General features: G+C 48.6%; 1 protein-coding gene across 1 annotated transcript; it reads right to left on the bottom strand.

Moving 5' to 3' along the window:
- Positions 1-740: 740 nt before the first annotated feature.
- Positions 741-15671, bottom strand: ZBTB10 (zinc finger and BTB domain containing 10). The gene is made up of 5 exons (XM_044293316.1): positions 14590-15671; positions 11461-12352; positions 6428-6493; positions 4506-4678; positions 741-2524 (listed from the first exon to the last, which is right to left on the bottom strand). Exons 1-5 carry the CDS (start codon positions 15313-15315, stop codon positions 2126-2128), a joined length of 2256 nt encoding a protein of 751 aa, XP_044149251.1. The 5' UTR covers positions 15316-15671; the 3' UTR covers positions 741-2125.
- Between the last annotated feature and the right edge of the window lie 3623 nt (positions 15672-19294).

Below are 19294 nucleotides of genomic sequence, written 5' to 3' on the forward strand. Positions count from 1 at the left end.
TATTAACAGAAAAAGACAATCATAAAGCATTGATTTAACAAAAATCATAAATTTCTCTGAGCAGCTCAGTACTGCCGGACGCTCTACATAAAAACTCCAAACAGCTATGACTAGTCAGCCCATTATAAAAACAGGAAATGTATACAGAGGAAACTTATGACCACATACAATTATTTCCGGGCAGGTCCGTAGCCGAAGTCTGCGGCACTTAACTACTAGGTGATCGTACGGACAGGATACACGATGGGGGGGGGGGAGAGAAGAGTCAATGACACGACATGCACCCATTGAACTTATCCCCTTCTGCAGCTAGACTCTGTGAGGACATACAGTTTTAAACCATTTATTTTTGGAGAAACAGAGCAGACAGGAAAGAGTGAGGGTCTTCATGGGTGAACTGGGGACACGGGAGAGAATCTACTTTCCAAAAACACAAATGCAGATTGTAAAAGGGCATCTGTCAGCAGATTTGTACCTATGAAAGTGGCTGACCTGAAGTCATCTGTATTGGCCCCATGTTCATATGTGCCCACATTGCCGCCTTGCCCTCTGACAGGACCAGGCATGTGTGATGATGTTTTCACTGCCTAGCCCTGTGCAGAGAAAGCAGAGCCTCTAGGTGCAACGACAACACCTTTGTTGCTCCTAGAGTCTCATTTGCATATATAATACATTATTTTTCTCAGTAATGCGCGCACATATGAACATGGGACCAACACAGATGCCTTCAGCTGCCAAGTGCACATGTAACAGGTCAGCCAGTGTCATAGGGACAAGTCTGCTGACAGATGTTCTTTAAAGGGGTTGTCTGGATTCATGATATTGCTGAGGATAGGTCATCAATATCAGATTGGTGGGGTCTGACTCTCGGCACCCAGTGTCCATCAATTGTTTGAAGGGACTGCAGCACTTGCGTGAGCACTGCATCCGCTTTCAAACAGCTGATCACAGAGTGCCGGAAGTGAGACCCCCCCCACACCACCAGGTCAGCAATGTCAGGAAAGCAGAAACCCCTTGAACGGTTGGAAAAGAGGGTAAAAAAAAATAAAATAAAAGAAGAATGGCCAAGTGCTAAAGTCAGGCATCTCATGGGAAAATATTGCCACTTTTTTAATAAAGGAAGAATAAAAGAACCTGGAGCATCATTTTGCCGGAGCAGATACTGCCTTACTAGAAGAAGCCACGTGTCCACTGAGAATAGAAAAATCAGCAATTCAGGAGCGAGTCGCCGAACACCGAAAACCACCTACAATCCAGAGTGACTCACTGATCACTCCTGTTCGGTCGTCCCTCTGTATGCACGATGTCAAAAGCGTAGACAGTTCTTCCACCCCAACACAGCTCATGATCTGAAGACGTGTGACTTCAGCACTCGACTTGAGAACGCTAACAAAACTGGTGGGTTTTACAGGTAATAAATTAAACTTGAAGAAAATGTGAATACAGTTACAGTCAATTATAAAAAGAAAACCTATTTCTACGCGGCAGAAATGTGATCGAACACGAGCACGGCCTCCCAGTCGATATATTTATCACACATTTGCCCAAATTTTTTTAAATAAAAATGTAAAAAAATTTACCCAAGACCCAACAGATATGGACCTGTACTTCGCTTAGAGCGGTGCAGCTGGATCCTTACAGTGAAATACGGGTTAGCAATGCAAAAAAATAAAACAAAAATTATGAAGGTTAAAGTCACACCCTAGTAGTGTAAGGAACGTCACATTCATACCTCGACATCTCTCCTCATATTAACCAAAAATAATGAGACATGTATTAACATTACAATAGTAGTTTTAGGCTCCGATAGGACCAACATAGCTATATCCTATAAATAAAAATACATTTCTTTCATAACTGATTGGAGATGTTAGGACTCTGTAAATTTCAACCAAACAGTTGTATTCTGTACAGTCCTGTGCAAATAAAACTTAAAAAAAAAAAAGAAAAAGAAAAAAAGAAAACAACTTTTTTTGCTATAAGGCTTTGACCCTACAGTTTTCACAGCAACAACTATTGTCCAGCACAGTACCATGTTTTGTAAGCCCTCAGGCCCATGTTCCAACAATCCACGTGAACATCCCGTCCAGCTGCAGCACCCTTGAGTTTAAATGCCAATTGGCAGTCAGTCATCTATCGTCATACAAACATCTCCTGACTCATCCCACCGAGGCTGAGGTTTCGGTCGCTCCCAATGTGACGGATCGTTCTGTTCTCCCCAGCGTGATGGGTCATTATGTTCTGCCCACCGAGAATGGTCATTCTGATCTTCTCCTTCATCAACTAGGTCATCATCGGCATCAACCGCCTCCACAGCGTCATTATCGTCATATTCTTCATCCCTGGCGTAGTCTTGGTCTGTCCCTTGTTCTACACCAGCCTCTTGAAGCCCCGGCTGGGATTTATCCACACAGTCTACACACACTCCGTAGCGTCTAGAGCCATGCCGAATTCCAACGCTCGCTGCCAGCATGAAGATCTTTTTACATACCATGCACTTGTACTTCTTGTCCTTCTTATGCACCTAGAAAAATACCAAGGGAAACCTACTTTAGACACAGTTAAATAAAAAGTATGAGAAAGCCACGTAAAAAACTATTGGAACAAAACTATGTTAGAGGTTTTTTTTTGAGATTTTTATACTGATACACTAGTTTGGAGAAAATCAAACTTTGGATCATAAAGTCAATTTGTTCAAACCGTTCGTTTTAATGCCGTACGGAGACCCGTTTCTGTACATCATTAATAAATAAAAGGCTACTTTCACACTAGCAGCAGGACGGATCCGATAGGCTGTTCACCCTGTCGGATCCGTCCTGCCACTATTTCACCGTGTCGCCGGACTGCTGCTCCGTCCCAATAGACTATAATGGGAGTGGAACTCCGGCGCAGCATGGCGAATGACCGCCGGACTAAAAGTACTGCATGTTCAACTTTTAGTCCGACAGCCTCTCACTGCACCGGAGCTCCGCCCCTATTATAGTCAATGGGGACGGAGCAGCAGTCCAGCGGCACGGCAAAACGGATCCGACAGGGTGAACAGCCTGTCAGATCCGTCCTGCCGATAGTGTGAAAGTACCCTAATGCATCTGTGGGGGCAAAATTCGTTTCAGCCGAAGTTGCGGGAGACTTCGGCGAATGAATTTGGTGATCAATTCTGCGTCTTTAAAAACAGCAATCCAAAGTCGGGTTTGGTACCGAGAACCAAATACTTAATTTATTCACTTAAAAGGGAACCTGTCACCGGGATTTTGTGTATAGAGCTGGGGACATGGGTTGCTAGATGGCCGCTAGCACATCCGCAATACCCAGTCCCCATAGCTCCGTGTGCTTTTATTGTGTGAACAAAAAAAAAAAAAAATTTGTTCCATATGCGAATTAACCTGAGATGAGTCCTGTACGTGAGATGAGTCAGGGACAGGACTCATCTCAGGTTAATTTGCATATGGAACAAATTAAGTTTTTTTTTCCACACAATAAAAGCACACAGCTATGGGGACTGGGTATTGCGGATGTTCTAGTGGCCATCTAGCAACCCATGTCCTCAGCTCTGAACCCAAAATCCAGGTGACAGGTTCCCTTTAAGTCTCGCATGACTTTGGGTAAAACTAGTTTGGACTCCACGGACACAATACATTTTAATGCTGTAAGGAGACAGGTCTCCGGACAGCATTAAAACGAAGTGTGAGAACTAATCGACATCGGATCTATGATTAAAAGCTCGATTCGCTCAACCCTACTGATGATAATAGATGCTCCAGAAAGGGTATTACTACAAGGGGAATGAAACTTACTAAAAAAAAAAAAAAAAAACTGTCAAGATGAGAGGTGATAGGTCCTTTTTAAAAGGGGTTTTCCGAGACTGCTGGGGGTCAAACTGCTGGCACACCTACAAATAAGCTGTTTGTAGGGGCCTGAATACCACAGCCTGTGCTGTTCATTGTATAGTGGCGGTGCTTGGTATTGCAGCTCAGTCACTTACACCATGTGACCAATGAACTTTATGTCACAGGCCAATGAAGAGGCCGCAGCACTCAGTGCCACAACCCCTCCCACCAACAGCTGATCGATGGGGGTGCTGGGAGCTGGACCCCCACATATCTCAAAATCGATTACTTGAGCCCCAGACAATTCTTAATATTTGTTCTGCATTATTATACAGGGCGGGCATAGCTTCACTCATATCAGTCTAGATCAGGGATGCCCAACCTGCGGTCCTCCTGCTGTTGCAAAACTACATTTCCCTGCATGCCCAGACACCCTACAGCTATCAGCCTACAGCAGGGCATGGTGGGAGTTGGAGTTTTACAGAAGCTGGAGGGCAGCAGGTTGGCCATTCCCGGTCTAGATTGTAGAGCTTTACTGATAACTGTTGCATACACCATTTTTTTGACCATCTGTGAAGCTGACCATAGACAACACAATCAGTAGCTTATCCGTTCTGATGTCCTTTGGTTATGCAAAAATGTCTAAGATGGGAATACTCCACCTAGAGAGTTACATACCAGGGAATGTCTCTTGACGTGCTCTCTTCGAGTGAACAGCTTTCCGCAGATATCACAGCTAAAAGATCTCACTCCTGTGTGAATAAGTAAGTGTCTTTTCAGTGTTCTTCTGTATTTGGCTACGTAGTTACAGTGAGGGCATTTTAATTTGTTGAGCCCAGCTGATGCATCACCTGAAAAACGGAGAAAAAAAAATATGTTAGGACTTTGCAGAGATGGTCCTCTGTGTGGAACCGCCATTAAATCCTAAGCCGGTACCTCACCCTGACACGAGCAGCAGGACGGAATTTAAGTAATACATATTCATTGTCAAATATTTGCAACTTTCTGTCGTTCTGCACAAGGACTGCAGGGGTTTCAGTAGTGGGGTCTGACTGCTGAGACCCCCACCAATCACAAGAACTGGGATTCTATGTCCCCCGCACTTGAAGTGACACACTGGCATCAAACATGTAGTTCTGAACTACACACAAGCGTGGATACAGATCAGGCTTTCACGCCATGGCCGACACCTCTGATGAGTTTTTCCACAAGTGAAACCACCATCACAATCTGTTGTAAACTGATCAGCAGCAAAACCAAAGTAAAAATTCACGTGTTTTTTAATGACTGCATGCGGTTCTTCTAGTGGCTCCAAAAAATGCTTTAAAATGCTTGTGAAGACCCAGCCTTAGGCCTCATTCACACCTGTGTGTCCATGAGGACATCTGTGATGAGATGGTCAACGTTCCATCTGTGAAGATGTCTGGGACAGATTAGTGTTTTGTCAGCTTTTTTAAAATTTTTATTTTTTTCCATGCGTCGTCCACGTACCATGCTAGGCTGAAAATGAACTTCCAGGGCATCTCCTACCCAAGGTCCGTAGAAATCAGACCAAGCATCCACGTTGTGTCTGTGGTTTTCATGGACAAAGTAGAACATGCTTCTGTCGTGTCACCATGGACCCCAAGTCCATGGAAAACCCACTTTAAAGGGGTTCTTTATTCTTGGGGAACTGATCTCATCTCTTACACTTAAGTATAATGGAGCAACGTTGCGATTATCAATGAATCCACGTAAAGGGAGCCTGTGACATTGAACATGGTATTTGAGCTGAAGGCAGCAAGTTATAGATCAGGAGGAGCAGATAGTTGTGTGGGGAAAAAAGATTCAGTATAACCTGGATTTTGTCCATTTAGATCCCTGCTCATTCTGGGCTTTAAAGTGAAAGAGGCGGAGCCATCAGTGATTGACAGCCCTTCCTCTATGACTATGTATACAGGGATAGCTGTCAATCACTGATAGGACCGCCTCCTGGACTTAAAAGCCCAATACCAGTGGGGTATTAAATGAATTAATTACACATTTTACAGAATCTTTTCCCATAAAACCATATACCAATCTCCTCAGCTCTATAACATGAGAACTTTGGCTCAGACACCATTTTCAATGTCACAGTTCCCCTTTAAGTGGATTCATTGATAATGACCGGACCGCAGAGCTTACATGGCGACAGGTTCCCTTTAATCAACGTGATACCTGTGCTGACCTCACTGAACGTCAGCACCTTTTTCTCCCGCAACGTGGCCTTTAGGCCTCATGCACATGACCTGCAAAACACAGATGGCGTCCGCATGCGTTCCGCAATTTGCGGAACGGCGCCGACAGCCATTAATATAACTGCATATTCTTCTTCGCAAAACGGACAAGTTATATCTTTTGGTGGACCACGGAAGGGAGCAACGGATCCGAGACGCAAAAACTGTGGCTCAGATGTGGACCAAAACAACGGTTGTGTGCATGAGGCCTTATATGAAACATGCCTACTAGCTGATCAGCTGAGCATCAAGCCCCGTTTCAGTAAGGAGTTACCATCGGGGCTCATTTAAAAAAAAAACAAAAGAACCAAATGGAAAGGAAATAAGATGAAACGGATACTTTACCATTTTCCCACGTTTCCCTTTGCCACGTCTCGGGGAACATACTGAACTTAAACTCATTTGAGGTCCCTAAAAAACAAATAGTACAATGTTAATATTCTGCTCTCATGAGTTGCCGCCAGCTAACTGGTTTGCTACTACAGAATTTGATGCAATAAGCCCAGTTATTACCATTCCTCGGATACGATGGTGGGCGCTGTGCCGCACTCACCCCTTTGTATCTGCAGCATTATGCGGGGTTGCCATTAGACAAGGGCAAAAACACGCAGACAAATCAGGAACACTTTACGTAGACCAGACAGAACCTAAACAATGGAGGGCAAGGGGCGACCAAGCCTCACCTCGGGGTCACCGAGCCCCCAGGTGCGAGCGGCTTCATGCCGCCTCATTATAACCGCCAACTGCAAACAAAGTGACTCGAACAATACAATCTCCAAGTCCAATTAAAGTGAAGGATCTGAACACCTCATACACAGGATAATAAACTACCACATCAAAAAGAAACGCATTCAATATATCAGGGTATAAACGTCTTATCAGAGATTGAAAGCATTCCCTGGGTAAAAGACCCTTTACATGGGCCAAGAATCCGACAGAATCGCCAACGAGCGTTCATTGGGTAATCGCATGTGTTTGTGCTGTCTAAACAACAGAGTCTGTAGGGGGAGGGCGATGGCATTAGCAGTCGCTCCACCTCATACTGTGGAGGAGATCGCTGCATTTAAATGGTCTCCTCCACTGACAGGCAGGCGATTGCCAGAAAGGAACGCTTCCCTCCCGACAAGCGCTTACAAAATTGGCCCATGTAAAGGGTGTGTGTATACAGAGATGGCGGTCACTGATAATCCGCCCCCCTGGATGCAGAGAGATAAATGTATACATTACAGGCTTTACTGAATCTTTTCCATCAGAACTATGTATCAATCTGCTCAGCTCCTCCTGCTCTATAACATGGGGCCTGCAGACTGGGCGGCATTTCATGGTGACCGGTCTTTCTTTAAGCTGGCCAAATAGTTTAGACAGCTGTACCTCCAAAACGCATGAAGTGGCTTATCTCAAAGACTGAGACAACTGCCCAATCCTTCTCTCCTACAACATCTGCCGGAGAGCCAGGACAACCCCATACAGATTAGAAGGTCAGACGCCAGTAGAAAGAAAACATATTCATGCCTCCCTCAACTCCTCTGGTAGCAACAGCCTTTCCCCAGCACTCCTCCAACAAGTGATAGCAGGACTTTACTCCCCCATCCCGCGCTGTCCCATGTATTCACCTGTGGCATGCTCCTGTTTGCACCGAGAGCCCGCCAGAGTGTCACAGGACACCTATGTGCCGCGTATTGCCATGTGGGGGAGCAGTCGGGCCCAAGGAGTGCAGTGCTCCCAGGGAAAAGCCTCTCAGATGCCATTGACCATAGCATCTAAGGGGTTAAATGTCTGCGGTCGGCGTTTTTGCTAATCACAGACAATATCTCCAGGTGTCTGATGTGTAAAACTCCTACTCCTCACTCAACTCCTACGTGGGAGCCAAATTTAAAGGGCATCTGTCAGCAGATTTGTCCCTATGACACTGGCTGACCGGTTACATGTGCGCTTGGCAGCTGAAGGCATCTGTGTTGGTCCCATGTTCATATGTGCCCGCATTGCCGAGAAAAATATTGTAATATATGCAAATAAGCCTCTAGGAGCAACTGGGGCGTTGCTGTTACACCTAGAGGCTCAGCTCTCTTTCTGCAATCAAGGAACTAGCAGAAATTCTAGCAGGTCCAGAAGTGCTGCGCCTGCCTCCTACCACCTACACAAATATGTTTTCAAACTACATGATAAAGCACAGGTAACATGAGGGATCTACTATATGTGGGTTTAGACATAAAAATAGAGTCACACCGGGTATCGAATTATCGATATCCAATCGATACTTTTGTTCCAGTATCGATTTGATACTGGGATTTGCCATCTATTGAACATGGAGCGCGCCGAGAGCAGCGCGCGCGCCATGTTCGCTTAGCAGCACAGGGGAGAAGGAGTCGTCTCTCTCCCTCCCCCCTGTGCCAACAATGAGAATAGAGAGGGGCGGAGGAGGGCAGGGGCTGTGGCCATTGCGCCACCAATGATAAGTAACTCAATAAAATTTCTGACAGTCCCATAGCCATGCATGAGCGGTGCGCTCTCCTTCACTGCTGGGGCACCGTCTGGGAGACAGGAGTGGGTCTCACACATTGATGTCCCAGAAGGGAGTAGCCCTTTAAAATTGGCAGTTGTGACAAGCCACTGGCACCTAAAAACATCCTAAGGGTCCATTCAGAGGTCCATAGTGTATTGCGGATCCGCAATACACCCGGCCGGCACCCCCATAGAACTGCCCATTCTTGTCCGCAATTGCAGACAAGAATAGGACATGTTCTATTTTTTTGCGGAGCCGCGGCCCAGAAGTTCGGGACCGCGCTCCGGAAATAAGGAGAGCACATAGTGTGCTCTCCGCATCTCTTCCGGCCCCATAGAGAATGAATGTGTCCGCACCCGTTATTGCAGAACGGATGCGGACCCATTTGCAGACGTGTGAATGGACCCAAATAAATATTCATACTAATCAATTTAGGGATGCACATTTTTAAATACTGACAAACCCCAACATATAAAAGGGGGCTGAGGACATATCTGGGGGTCTTGTCTCCATTCCTGTTCAGTTATCCTCTCGCCACCCAAAAAAAGAAGACTGCAGTAAGGGAGGGACGAGACGACCCCGGTCGCATTCAGCAGCATCAGAGATAACGTCTCACGCGACATTCACACCACCGTGGAAAAAAAAAAACGCCATTAAAAACCGGACACAATGAGGGACATTATCAAGACCGTGTTCTTCATCCCTGTGCGCCAGAGGGAGACGTCCCTAATTTGTTAAGAGGCGGGGGCTGGCGGACACCTCAACTATAACTTATTCCACGTTCCGGGGTGTTCTAGTAAATCCAGTGGACCGCGCTAAGCCCCGCCACAGCCCCATAACAGACTTTAAAGCCGTCTTGTGAATGTTGCCCGATTGAGTTTCTTCTTTTTCTCTCTTCTTGTTACAAAACCATTACAATACTAGTTATTACTAACGTCACATAAATCATAGCAAAATATGATGGTGAGACTGCAAATCCCGCCTGCAGGACCTGCTTGTTTTCAGCAAGAGGACCCTGAGTGAAAGATTTTCCGAGTACTACATGTTATGCCATCACATTATCATTGGGGGGGGGGGGGGGGGGGGTGTCATCTAGGACTCCAACCCTCAGAATGAATGGGCACCTGTGGCAAGTCAGCACTGTGACCCATCCACCCTGTTCCCTGAGCACATTCGCACTCCCAGCCGGGCCCCAGTCACTATGTATGGATACTGGTTGCTCACTGGCCACTTGCCATAAGCATACACCTAATGTATAAGTCCCTTGTCATGGCCATTACAGTTATGGCAGTGTATCCCGACGATTTCTTTGAGTTCTGCTCTTCTCTTTAGTATCAAGGCCATCTCAGCAGATCGCTCTAGAACTAGTGATCTCCATGCCTAGAAATAACATCTGCTCAGATAAGCCACGCTGGCATGGTGGAGCCATCTTGCGTCTCTGGCACAATCTACAGCAGTAAGCAGTTCATGAGGGCCGCTGAACTTCAGGCACTAAATATCCAAATATCCTGCTGGAGACGGAGACCTCACAGGGATTATCCCAGAAATTATCTATTGACATGATTAGGAGTATCTGACCAAAGGGGGGGGGGGGGGGGGGGGGTGCAGCTGCGGGAACACCGACTGATGACAAGGTGGTGGTGCCAGAGATAATGGAGCAGTGTTACGCATGCGCTGGCTCTTCATTCAATCCTATAGGACTGCCATAGAGAAGCAGAGTACATTGCTCGGCAATCCCCGGCAGCGCATACACGACTGTGCTCGATTATCTCCAGCACCTCCTTCTTCTGATCAGTTTAGGTACCAGCACTGATAGGATACTATCACCTCTCTCGTGGAAAGGGAACAATTTCTTCTGCTGGGACAACACCTACAAAAGGGCTATTTGAGGGCTTAAAGCAGGCACTCTCAAACTGCGGCCCTCCAGCTGTTGTAAAACTACAACTCCCACAATGCCCAAACAGCCTACATGTATCAGCCTACAGCCGGGCATTGTGGGAGTTGTAGTTTTGCAACAGCTGGAGGGCCGCAGTTTGAGGATGCCTGGTTTAAAGGCTATGTACGCCTTCAGAGGCAAAACATTTTTTATGATTGCATTTTACTCATTTTGGGCTAAAAATCATTTTTTCAATTGGTCTCTTTCAAAAATATTGAGCCGCTCTGTCTTTTTACTTTCACTTTGTTCCGGTCATCTAATAACCCTCATCTCTAATTTACTAAGAGGCCATAAACACTTATATAAGCCACCTTCTTATCAGTAATATAAGAACAGAGCTATAATGAGTGCTTATAACGTCAGAGCAGAGATAAGGAGTCTGTCAGCTCCTGGTCTAACGGAAAAGAGAAAACATTCAGATCCCTCTATTAGAGCATCTCAACTCTGTACAGAGAAAAGAGCTCCATAGTTGTGATCGATATTGTTAGATCAAAACGAGTACAATGCAATAATAAAAAAAATGCCCCCAAAGGTGTACATGGCATTCAGACACTGACAACCCGTCTTGGAGATAACATCAAAATCTGCAGGGTTCGGGATGTCAGACTGTTTTCAAGAGCTGTGCCCCCAGAACTACACAGCTCTGCACACCTCCAAGTGGCTATGCCTGAGTACTGCAGCACTGCCCCCAGTTTACTTGTATGTACCTGTGGGATCGCTGTGGTGCCGCAGCGAAGGAAAAACACATTATTGACAGTGGCGCCAGGAGCTGGACCCCACTGATTGGATACTGATGACCTATCATAAGGATAGATCATCAGTAATTATGTTCTGGAAAACCACTAACTTATCGATTTGATAAATCTCTCCCAATTAATTTAATTTCTGCAACAATTTACCATACAAATTCATGCAGACAGTGCTATTGTTGGGACCTACCCGCTCCATCCTGGTAGCACTGCACGTCCTCCTCTTGGTAAGGGACAGGTTGCTGCAGCATGGTGTTACCATCCACCTGAAGTTCATTGTTCGGAGGGATGTTATACACAAATCTCTTTGTGGTTTGGTTTTTCCTCCGTGGCTTATTAGCCTCTTGCATGTTCAATGAATTTGAAGCCATATCGTTCCATACAAACACCTTTCCCTGAGCAGGGGGCTCAATTTCCGTAACCTCGGGAGAACTATCCTGAATCCACGTTGAGTCGTTGGCCTGGAAATTTTCACCCGAGGTATCTTCGACACTGAACCCGTCCGGATCGAGCTTGACATTGCTTGCTAAACTGGTGAGGTTGCGGGTGGCCCAGAAGCTGGCGGTTTTCTGCTCCCGGGGGGCGTTCGCCTCGCTGTTCTTTCGTTTGTTATAGTTGACCACGACAGACTCCGGAGCTTCAGACTTTATGCTTATGTTCAAGGCATCTTTGATGAAATTACGACACGTGTGGACCACCTCGGTCATCTGGAGATAGCTGGCCACCGTCATCACCTCTATGGCGTTTTGGCTTGTGAGTACAAGATTACCGGAGTACATGAAGTCCAAGATGACCGAAAACCCGTGAACGGCGACAATGTCCAAGTGCGTAACAGTGGTTTGGTCGCGGCTGTCTTTGTTTGTGAAACAGTATAAGGTTTTAAAAAAGCGGCTGCCTGCAACCAGGATGTTCTTGTGGGCGCGGAAAACCTTGCCGTTCACCACGATGTTGACGTCACAGAGAATGCCCTTCTTCCTCTGGTCGTTCAGCTCCTGCAGAAGCTGGTAGCAGTAGGAGTTCTCGTTTGGCTTTATACTGTAGTCGCTGTACGTGTCTGGCGCTTCCCGCTTTATCTCCAGCTCCTGCAAAGAGAAAAATAATAATAATCACTTATGGTGACAACACCACATCATTACTCCAACAACCGCGCCGACAAAAAAAATAAAAAATAAAAAACACTTTACGCCATCCACTACTGCAGGGTCTGCACAGGGCCCTCGTCTAGGACAGGAATCAGCAACCTGGTCCCAAACTAAAACTCCCAGCATGCGCCATTCGCTTCTATACAAGTTAGAAGAACGGCCATGCAAAGGTGAATGCTGGGAGTTGTAATTTCATAGCACTGCTGAAGGTGGCTGACCCCTGGTCTAGGAGGACAGTGTGATGGTATCAGGTTAGTTTGCCATTCTGCCCGCACATTATTTTTAGGCCTCGTGCACATGACCGTATCCGTTTTGTAGTCTGCGGTGTGCGTCCTGCACCGCTGGAAAAATGCCTATTCTTGTCCGCAAAACAAACTAGAGTGGGACACGATCTATCATTTTGGCAAGACGGACATACAGGCGCGCAGGGGAGGACGTCTGTGTGCTGTCCGCAGTGTTGGCAAATAAATGGGTCCAAGTGCGATCCACAAAAACTGGACGTGGACCGAACATAGTCGTGTGCATGAGGACTAAGGCGAAGCTGGACTGGGGGGGGGGGGGGTTTACACAGCACACTGACCCCACACGTGATAAGTCGACGGCCTCCCTCCAATCAGCAGTGACAAACCCTGCCTGACATCAGGGTAGGCTGGGCTGCCCCCATGCACACCGGTGGTTGGGAGGGCCCAGATGACATTTATCTGGGAGTATATATGAAAGGCACAGCAAGCTAATTAGAGGGCATTCATGTAAATAAAGGCCAAGGTTGTTTCTATTCACTTAAAGCAAGCAGACCTGTTGACGTCCTCAAGGAGGAGTGCCCCGGGGATCACTGTAAAGCATAAAAACTAAACTGCGCAGCGGCTGCAGAACTTCTTCTCCTAAAGGGAAACTCTGAGGTCAGCGCGACTTGTGGGCAACCAAATCTTCCTGTGGGGCTCGGAGGTCGACCCTGCCCTGGACCGGTGCCCATCTGATCACGAGAGGAGAGATCACTGGGACTTACTGACACTATGATCGGCGGGACGACCCCTAATAGTCAGAACGAAGGGGCCACAGCGTTCCCCGCACCGCAGTCCAGCGCTGTGCACAGCTCTGCAGCCCCTTAGTTCCTCTAAGTCAGTCCCTGCCGTTCATAGCGAGGGCACGTCCTGGCTATACGCCATCACGTAGGCCAGTGATTGATAACCTTGGCACTCCAGTTGTGGTAAAACTACAACTCCCAAGATGCCCCCCTTGCTTGGCTGCTCTCAGAACTCTATAGAAATAAATGGAGCATGCTGGGAGTCGTAGTTTCACCACAGCTGGAGTGCCGAGGTTAGTCATCACTGACATAGGCCCTGCACCTGCAGGATGCTGTCAGGAGCTGGGGAGTGATTGCTTTCAGTGAATGGAAGCAACTATAAAAATGGGCAGCGTTATAGAAATCTGCTCCCTGTGCACGCTTATAGTAATGTGTAGGGATAAGCCATGAAACATCCGAAGTCGATTCACACAAAACTTTGTTCTAATACTGTATGGAGCGGGGTGGGGGCGCAGAACCACTGTACAGTGATAGAATGTATGGGCTCCGATGAGCCGGTCTCCCAATAACTTCAGAAATGAGTTTGTACTGTAAAAAGCCATTCCTGGAACTCGGGCTCAGTACCACTCACTGCCTGTCTGCTGCATTCAGTCTGTCAGAAAACAGCACACATCGGGGGTGCAGCCTGTCACCAGTCAGGTAAGGAGCACGTGACGTCATCCCCAGGCAGGAGGGGGGCGCTGTAACCCCGACCCATTGGGGAGCAGCCACGTAGCCACATGTCCCGCCTCACCCGGGAGCGCCCACCTGAGGGGAGTCAGGGAGGGGGGTGCACAGGAAGGGGAGACCAGAGGGCGGGGAGCACACTTCCGGCCCCCTCTTGGAGAATGTAGGTCACCCCCTCCCCCCCTGTAATCGGCTTACCCTCGGGGTGGGGTGCAGATCAGCTCTCCCACCGCCAAGGACGTGCCGCGCACACGTGACCACAATGTTTGGTGTCGGAGAGCCGCCATTACCGGGTCATTCGTCAGGACTACAAGTCCCAGGCAGGCACAAGGACAAAGAGGAGGGGGTGACCCTCCCGGGCCTTGGCATGCTGGGAGTTGTAGTCCTCACGGGGTGACCCCCACACAGTGTAAAGCAGTACACTTACCTGAGCGGCGGGGTCGTTGAGGCGGTGCTCCGCGGACTGGCAGTGCCGCACCAGCAGCGCCCTCTTGTAGGTGTGGGTGCCCTTGGCCAGCTCGTCGTGGCCGCCCGCCTCCTTGTGGCACCAGGCGCAGGACATGAGGCCGGTCTCCTGGCAGAAGCGCAGCCAGGCGAACTCCTGCAGCCAGGAGCCCTGGAAGGAGCAGTGCAGGCTGGGCAGCAGGGACTGGCTGCGGGCGGCGGGGAGGAGGCCGAAGCGCCGGGGCCCCTCGCCCTGGATGGTGCAGTCCTCATCCTCCGGGGCTGCAGCCTCCCCCCGAGCCGCTGCCGCCGCTTCTTCGTCCTCCTCCTCGTCGTCGTCCTCTTCCTCCTCGTCGTCACTGCTCTCCCCGCTGACTGACGCCCCGGCCACCCCGCTGCCCCCGGCCACGTTCTGCCGGCTCTCCGCCCGGCCGCCCAGCACGACTCCCGGGTAGGCCTCGCTCTCCTCCTCCTCGTCGTCCAGCAGGCCCTCGGGCTCCAGTTCCACCTCCACTTCCTCCTCGTCCCTGGCAGAAGCTCCGTTCCCCCCGCCATTCAGATGTCGGCTTATCGACCAGGCCGAGGCCTCCTCCACAGACAGCACCCCGGAGCCGACGCCATTGTTGTTATTGTTCACAGGGGCCCCCGAGACGGCCGGGAGGCCTCCACCTCCCCGGAAGGCCAAGGTCCTGCGGTTCATCTCCGCCATGCCCGCGTCTCTCACAAACAGTCCGCCCGGGGCCCGGGAGCTCCGGTGGGGGACCTGCTACCTCCCCCCGGTAGAAGACGTGACGTGCCCGCTGTGTGAGGTGCCGCCGCCGCGGGGGATTCTGGGTACCGCTGCCTCAGCACACCTCGCTCAGGCCCCTCAAATGCCTCGGCTTCCTGCGTCTCCTCCTCCGCCGCCGCCCGGGATAGATGGCGCCCACAAACCGCCGCGTCTCCCTCCAGCACGGCCGAGGTCGAATGGCAAATGAACAACGGACTGCGCCCACAATGCACCGGGGCGCTGTCCGGAGAGGGGGAGTCAGGGGGGCGGGTGAGGTGGGGGTGGGGGAGCAGCTGAGGGAGGGGAGGCCTCCTCCACACAACACACAGGGCCTCACCCCACTCTCCCCAGCCTGAGGCCAGGGCTCTGCTGCCAGGGGCCCCCCGCACCCCTGCTGTCACTGCTCCTCCATTACCTGCAGCAGGTGCTTCACCTCCAGCACATGGCTGATACCAGGGAGCAGTAGACTGCACAGCCTGGCCACAGACATGGCAGAGGCGATAATATTAGGGTCTCATGCACAGGACTGACTGCAGATCTGCAAAATACAGGAGCGTCCCGATCTGCGCTTGCCGGTCCCGATCTGCGCTTGCCGGTCCCGATCTGCGCTTGCCGGTCCCGATCTGCGCTTACCGGTCCAGATCTGCGCTTACTGGTCCCACATGTGCCGCCCTATTGTTAAATGACTATTATTGTCTTCAAAACAGACGCAATTAGGACATTATTTTTTTTTTGCGGGGCAGACGGCGCATAGATGACCATGCCATCCTCATTGTTTTGCAGCGCCATAGAAATGAATGGGTCCAAACTACGCTGGTGTGAATGAGGCCTTATGCAGCATCACTGAAAGGTCCCTATCCAGAGCAGAGCGTGGACGGACCCTGACCGCAGCACTCTGATCTATGTGCTGACGACTGCTGCTTTATTTCGGTGGATTTCGAGATTTAAATACTGATGACCTGTCCAGAGGATAGGGACCCCCGCCGACCGGCTGTTTGAGAAGGCACCGGATGTCGCAGTAGCGCCACAGGCTTCTCGCCAAGCACTGCGCTGTGCGTTGTATAGTGGCTATGCTTAGTATTGCACTCGGCCCTATTCTCTGGGTTGGCCGATGAACGTGACATCACATGGCCTAGGGAAAGCGGTGAGAAGGCTGCGGCGCTACTGTGAGCACTGCTGCCTTCTCGAATAGCTGATCAGTTGGGATCCCACCGATCAGATACTGATGACCTATCCAGGGGGTAGGTTATCAGTATTAAAATCTCGGAGTCGAGTTCCCCGTGGTTCTGCCCCGAGAACATGGGGCAGATGTATTATTACTGCCCTAAAGTAAGAATAAACCAGAACGGTATAATCTGTGCCGAACTGACCACAATGGCGCACAGCGTGTGATAAGTATCTAGATATGTTGGACACTATAATAAATTTGGTGCACAACATGTATGGCAGTTTTTTTGGCGCATTTTGCTTAGTAAATCGCGCCCAGCGTCTCCATTGCTGTGCTGCCCCGTGTGCTCTCTATCGCTCTGTATGGGGCAAACTTTTCACAGGATCTAAGGCCCCTTTCACACGAGCGAGTTTTCCCGGGGGCCACATGCGGCCCTCGATACCATTCTGTGCGGCCCCCAACCATCTGGTAACAGACATGTATGCCTATGTCTTGTGGCTGCTCAGATGTATTTTTTTTAATGTATTTCTCCCATTAGAGGGGAGTCCTGGAAGTGTAACCAGACATTAATGGTATATAATGTGTGTTCAATATGCCATAAGTACAATATTTCAGTTGTTAATACACCTTTACATTTTTATTTCGGCCCTCGTCATTGGTTTAGTCTGGCAATGTGGCCCCCAACCAAGAAGCGTTGTGCACCCCTGTTCTATATTCTGCGTTTTTTACGGAGCCCTGGCCCCATAGAAGTGAATGGGGCTTCAGTGAAAAACACATTGTGTCCGGAAGCAAGTGCTTTCACTGATGTTTGCTAGGAGATGTTGTTTGTAAACCTTGAAAAAACTAAACGCAATCGCAGACAAAACTGACTGAAGTTGCTTGCAAAATGGTGCGAGTTTCACTGAACGCATCCAGAGCCAATCCGTCACGCTCGTGTGAAAGAGGCTGAAGAGTAACCATGTCCTGACCCTCAGCATAGATCTATAATACTCGTATATTAAAAAGACCAAATCACTGAGACGACCATCCCAATAAAAGCCACAATCAAATACTAGATATAAAATCCCACTTCTGAATAGTATGGATAAAACTGGTCAATGAACACGTGTATTGTGTGCCGCCGGGCGCTCCCGTGCACACTAAACCTCAGATCACACCTGGTGTGTTTGTGTCCAGCGTAAAGCCTGTGGGGGGTCACTGCTCCTCTATAGATCAGGCCTCTATGTGATGACACAGAAGCAAACTGCATAGACGGTGGTTCAGTGGGTAGAACTGGAGTTTGTATGTTCTCCCCGAGTTTGCGTGGGTTTCCTCCAGGTACTCTGGTTTTCTCCCACACTCCAAAGACATACTTATAGAGAACCTAGATTCTGATCCCCATTGGGGACAGCTGGATGCTGATGTCTGTAAAGCGCTGCAGAATATAGTAGTGCTATATAAGTGCATAAAATAAATAATGTGTATAAATGTGCACGGGCTCCAGCGGGGAACCACAACAACCTGCGAGGGCTGCGGCGGAGGGAGCTGAAGACACATACAGTTGCAAGAAAAAGTATGTGAACCCTTTGGAATGATATGGATTTCTGCACAAATTGGTCAAAAAAATTTGATCTGATCTTCATCTAAGTCACAACAATAGACCATCACAGTCTGCTTAAACTAATAGCACACAAAAAATTAAATGTTACCATGTTTTTATTGAACACACCATGTAAACATTCACAGTGCAGGTGGAAAAGTATGTGAACCCCTAGAGTAATGACATCTCCAAGAGCTAATTGGAGTGAGGTGTCAGCCAACTGGAGTCCAATCAATGAGATGAGATTGGAGGTGTTGGTTACAGCTGCCCTATAAAAAACACACACCAGTTCTGGGTTTGCTTTTCACTAGAAGCATTGCCTGATGTGAATGGTGTCTTGCACAAAAGAGCTCTCAGAAGACATACGATTAGGAATTGTTGACTTGTATAAAGCTGGAAAGGGTTTTAAAAGTATCTCCAAAAGCCTTGCTGTTCATCAGTCCACGGTAAGACAAATTGTCTATAAATGGAGGAAGTTCAGCACTGCTGCTACTCTCCCTAGGAGTGGCCGTCCTGTAAAGATGACTGCAAGAGCACAGCGCAGACAGCTCAATGAGGTGAAGAAGAATCCTAGAGTGTCAGCTAAAGACTTACAAAAGTCTCTGGCATATGCTAACATCCCTGTTAGCGAATCTACGATATGTAAAACACTAAACAAGAGTGGATTTCATGGGAGGATACCACAGAGGAAGCCACTGCTGTCCCAAAAAAAACATTGCTGCACGTTTACAGTTTGCACAAGAGCACCTGGATGCTCCACAGCAGTACTGGCAAAATATTCTGCGGACAGATGAAACACACAACACTATGTGTGGAGAAAAAGAGGCACAGCACACCAACATCAAAACCTCATCCCAACTGTGAAGTATGATGGTGGGGGCATCACGGTTTGGGGCTGCTTTGCTGCATCAGGGCCTGGATGGATTGCTATCATCGAATGAAAAATGAATTTCCAAGTTTATCAAGACATTTTGCTGGAGAACTTAAAGGGAGTCTTTCACCTAAAATGACCATTATACACCACAAACATCATGATATCCATTACATTCCCCATATTATAATCTTACCTTTCATATTGCTGTCCGTCGCCTATTCTCTCTTAAAAACGCTTTTAATCCATATGCTAATTAGGTTCTGAAGGTGCCCAGGGGCGGCGTTTATGCGGCCGGTGC

This window comes from Bufo gargarizans, chromosome 5 (genome assembly GCF_014858855.1).
Source record: "Bufo gargarizans isolate SCDJY-AF-19 chromosome 5, ASM1485885v1, whole genome shotgun sequence".
In the NCBI taxonomy this organism is placed as follows: Eukaryota; Metazoa; Chordata; class Amphibia; order Anura; family Bufonidae; genus Bufo; species Bufo gargarizans.

What these genes read in the sequence shown, in the direction of transcription:
- ZBTB10 (XM_044293316.1), bottom strand. Translation starts at nt 15,315, where the DNA reads ATGGCGGAGATGAACCGCAGGACCTTGGCCTTCCGGGGAGGTGGAGGC. An exon ending in TCAACGACCCCGCCGCTCAG is followed by an intron (nt 12,353 to 14,589) that starts GTAAGTGTACTG and finishes TTCTCTTTGCAG; the next exon opens with GAGCTGGAGATAAAGCGGGA. An exon ending in GTGCTACCAGGATGGAGCGG is followed by an intron (nt 6,494 to 11,460) that starts GTAGGTCCCAAC and finishes TTTGTTTTTTAG; the next exon opens with GGACCTCAAATGAGTTTAAG.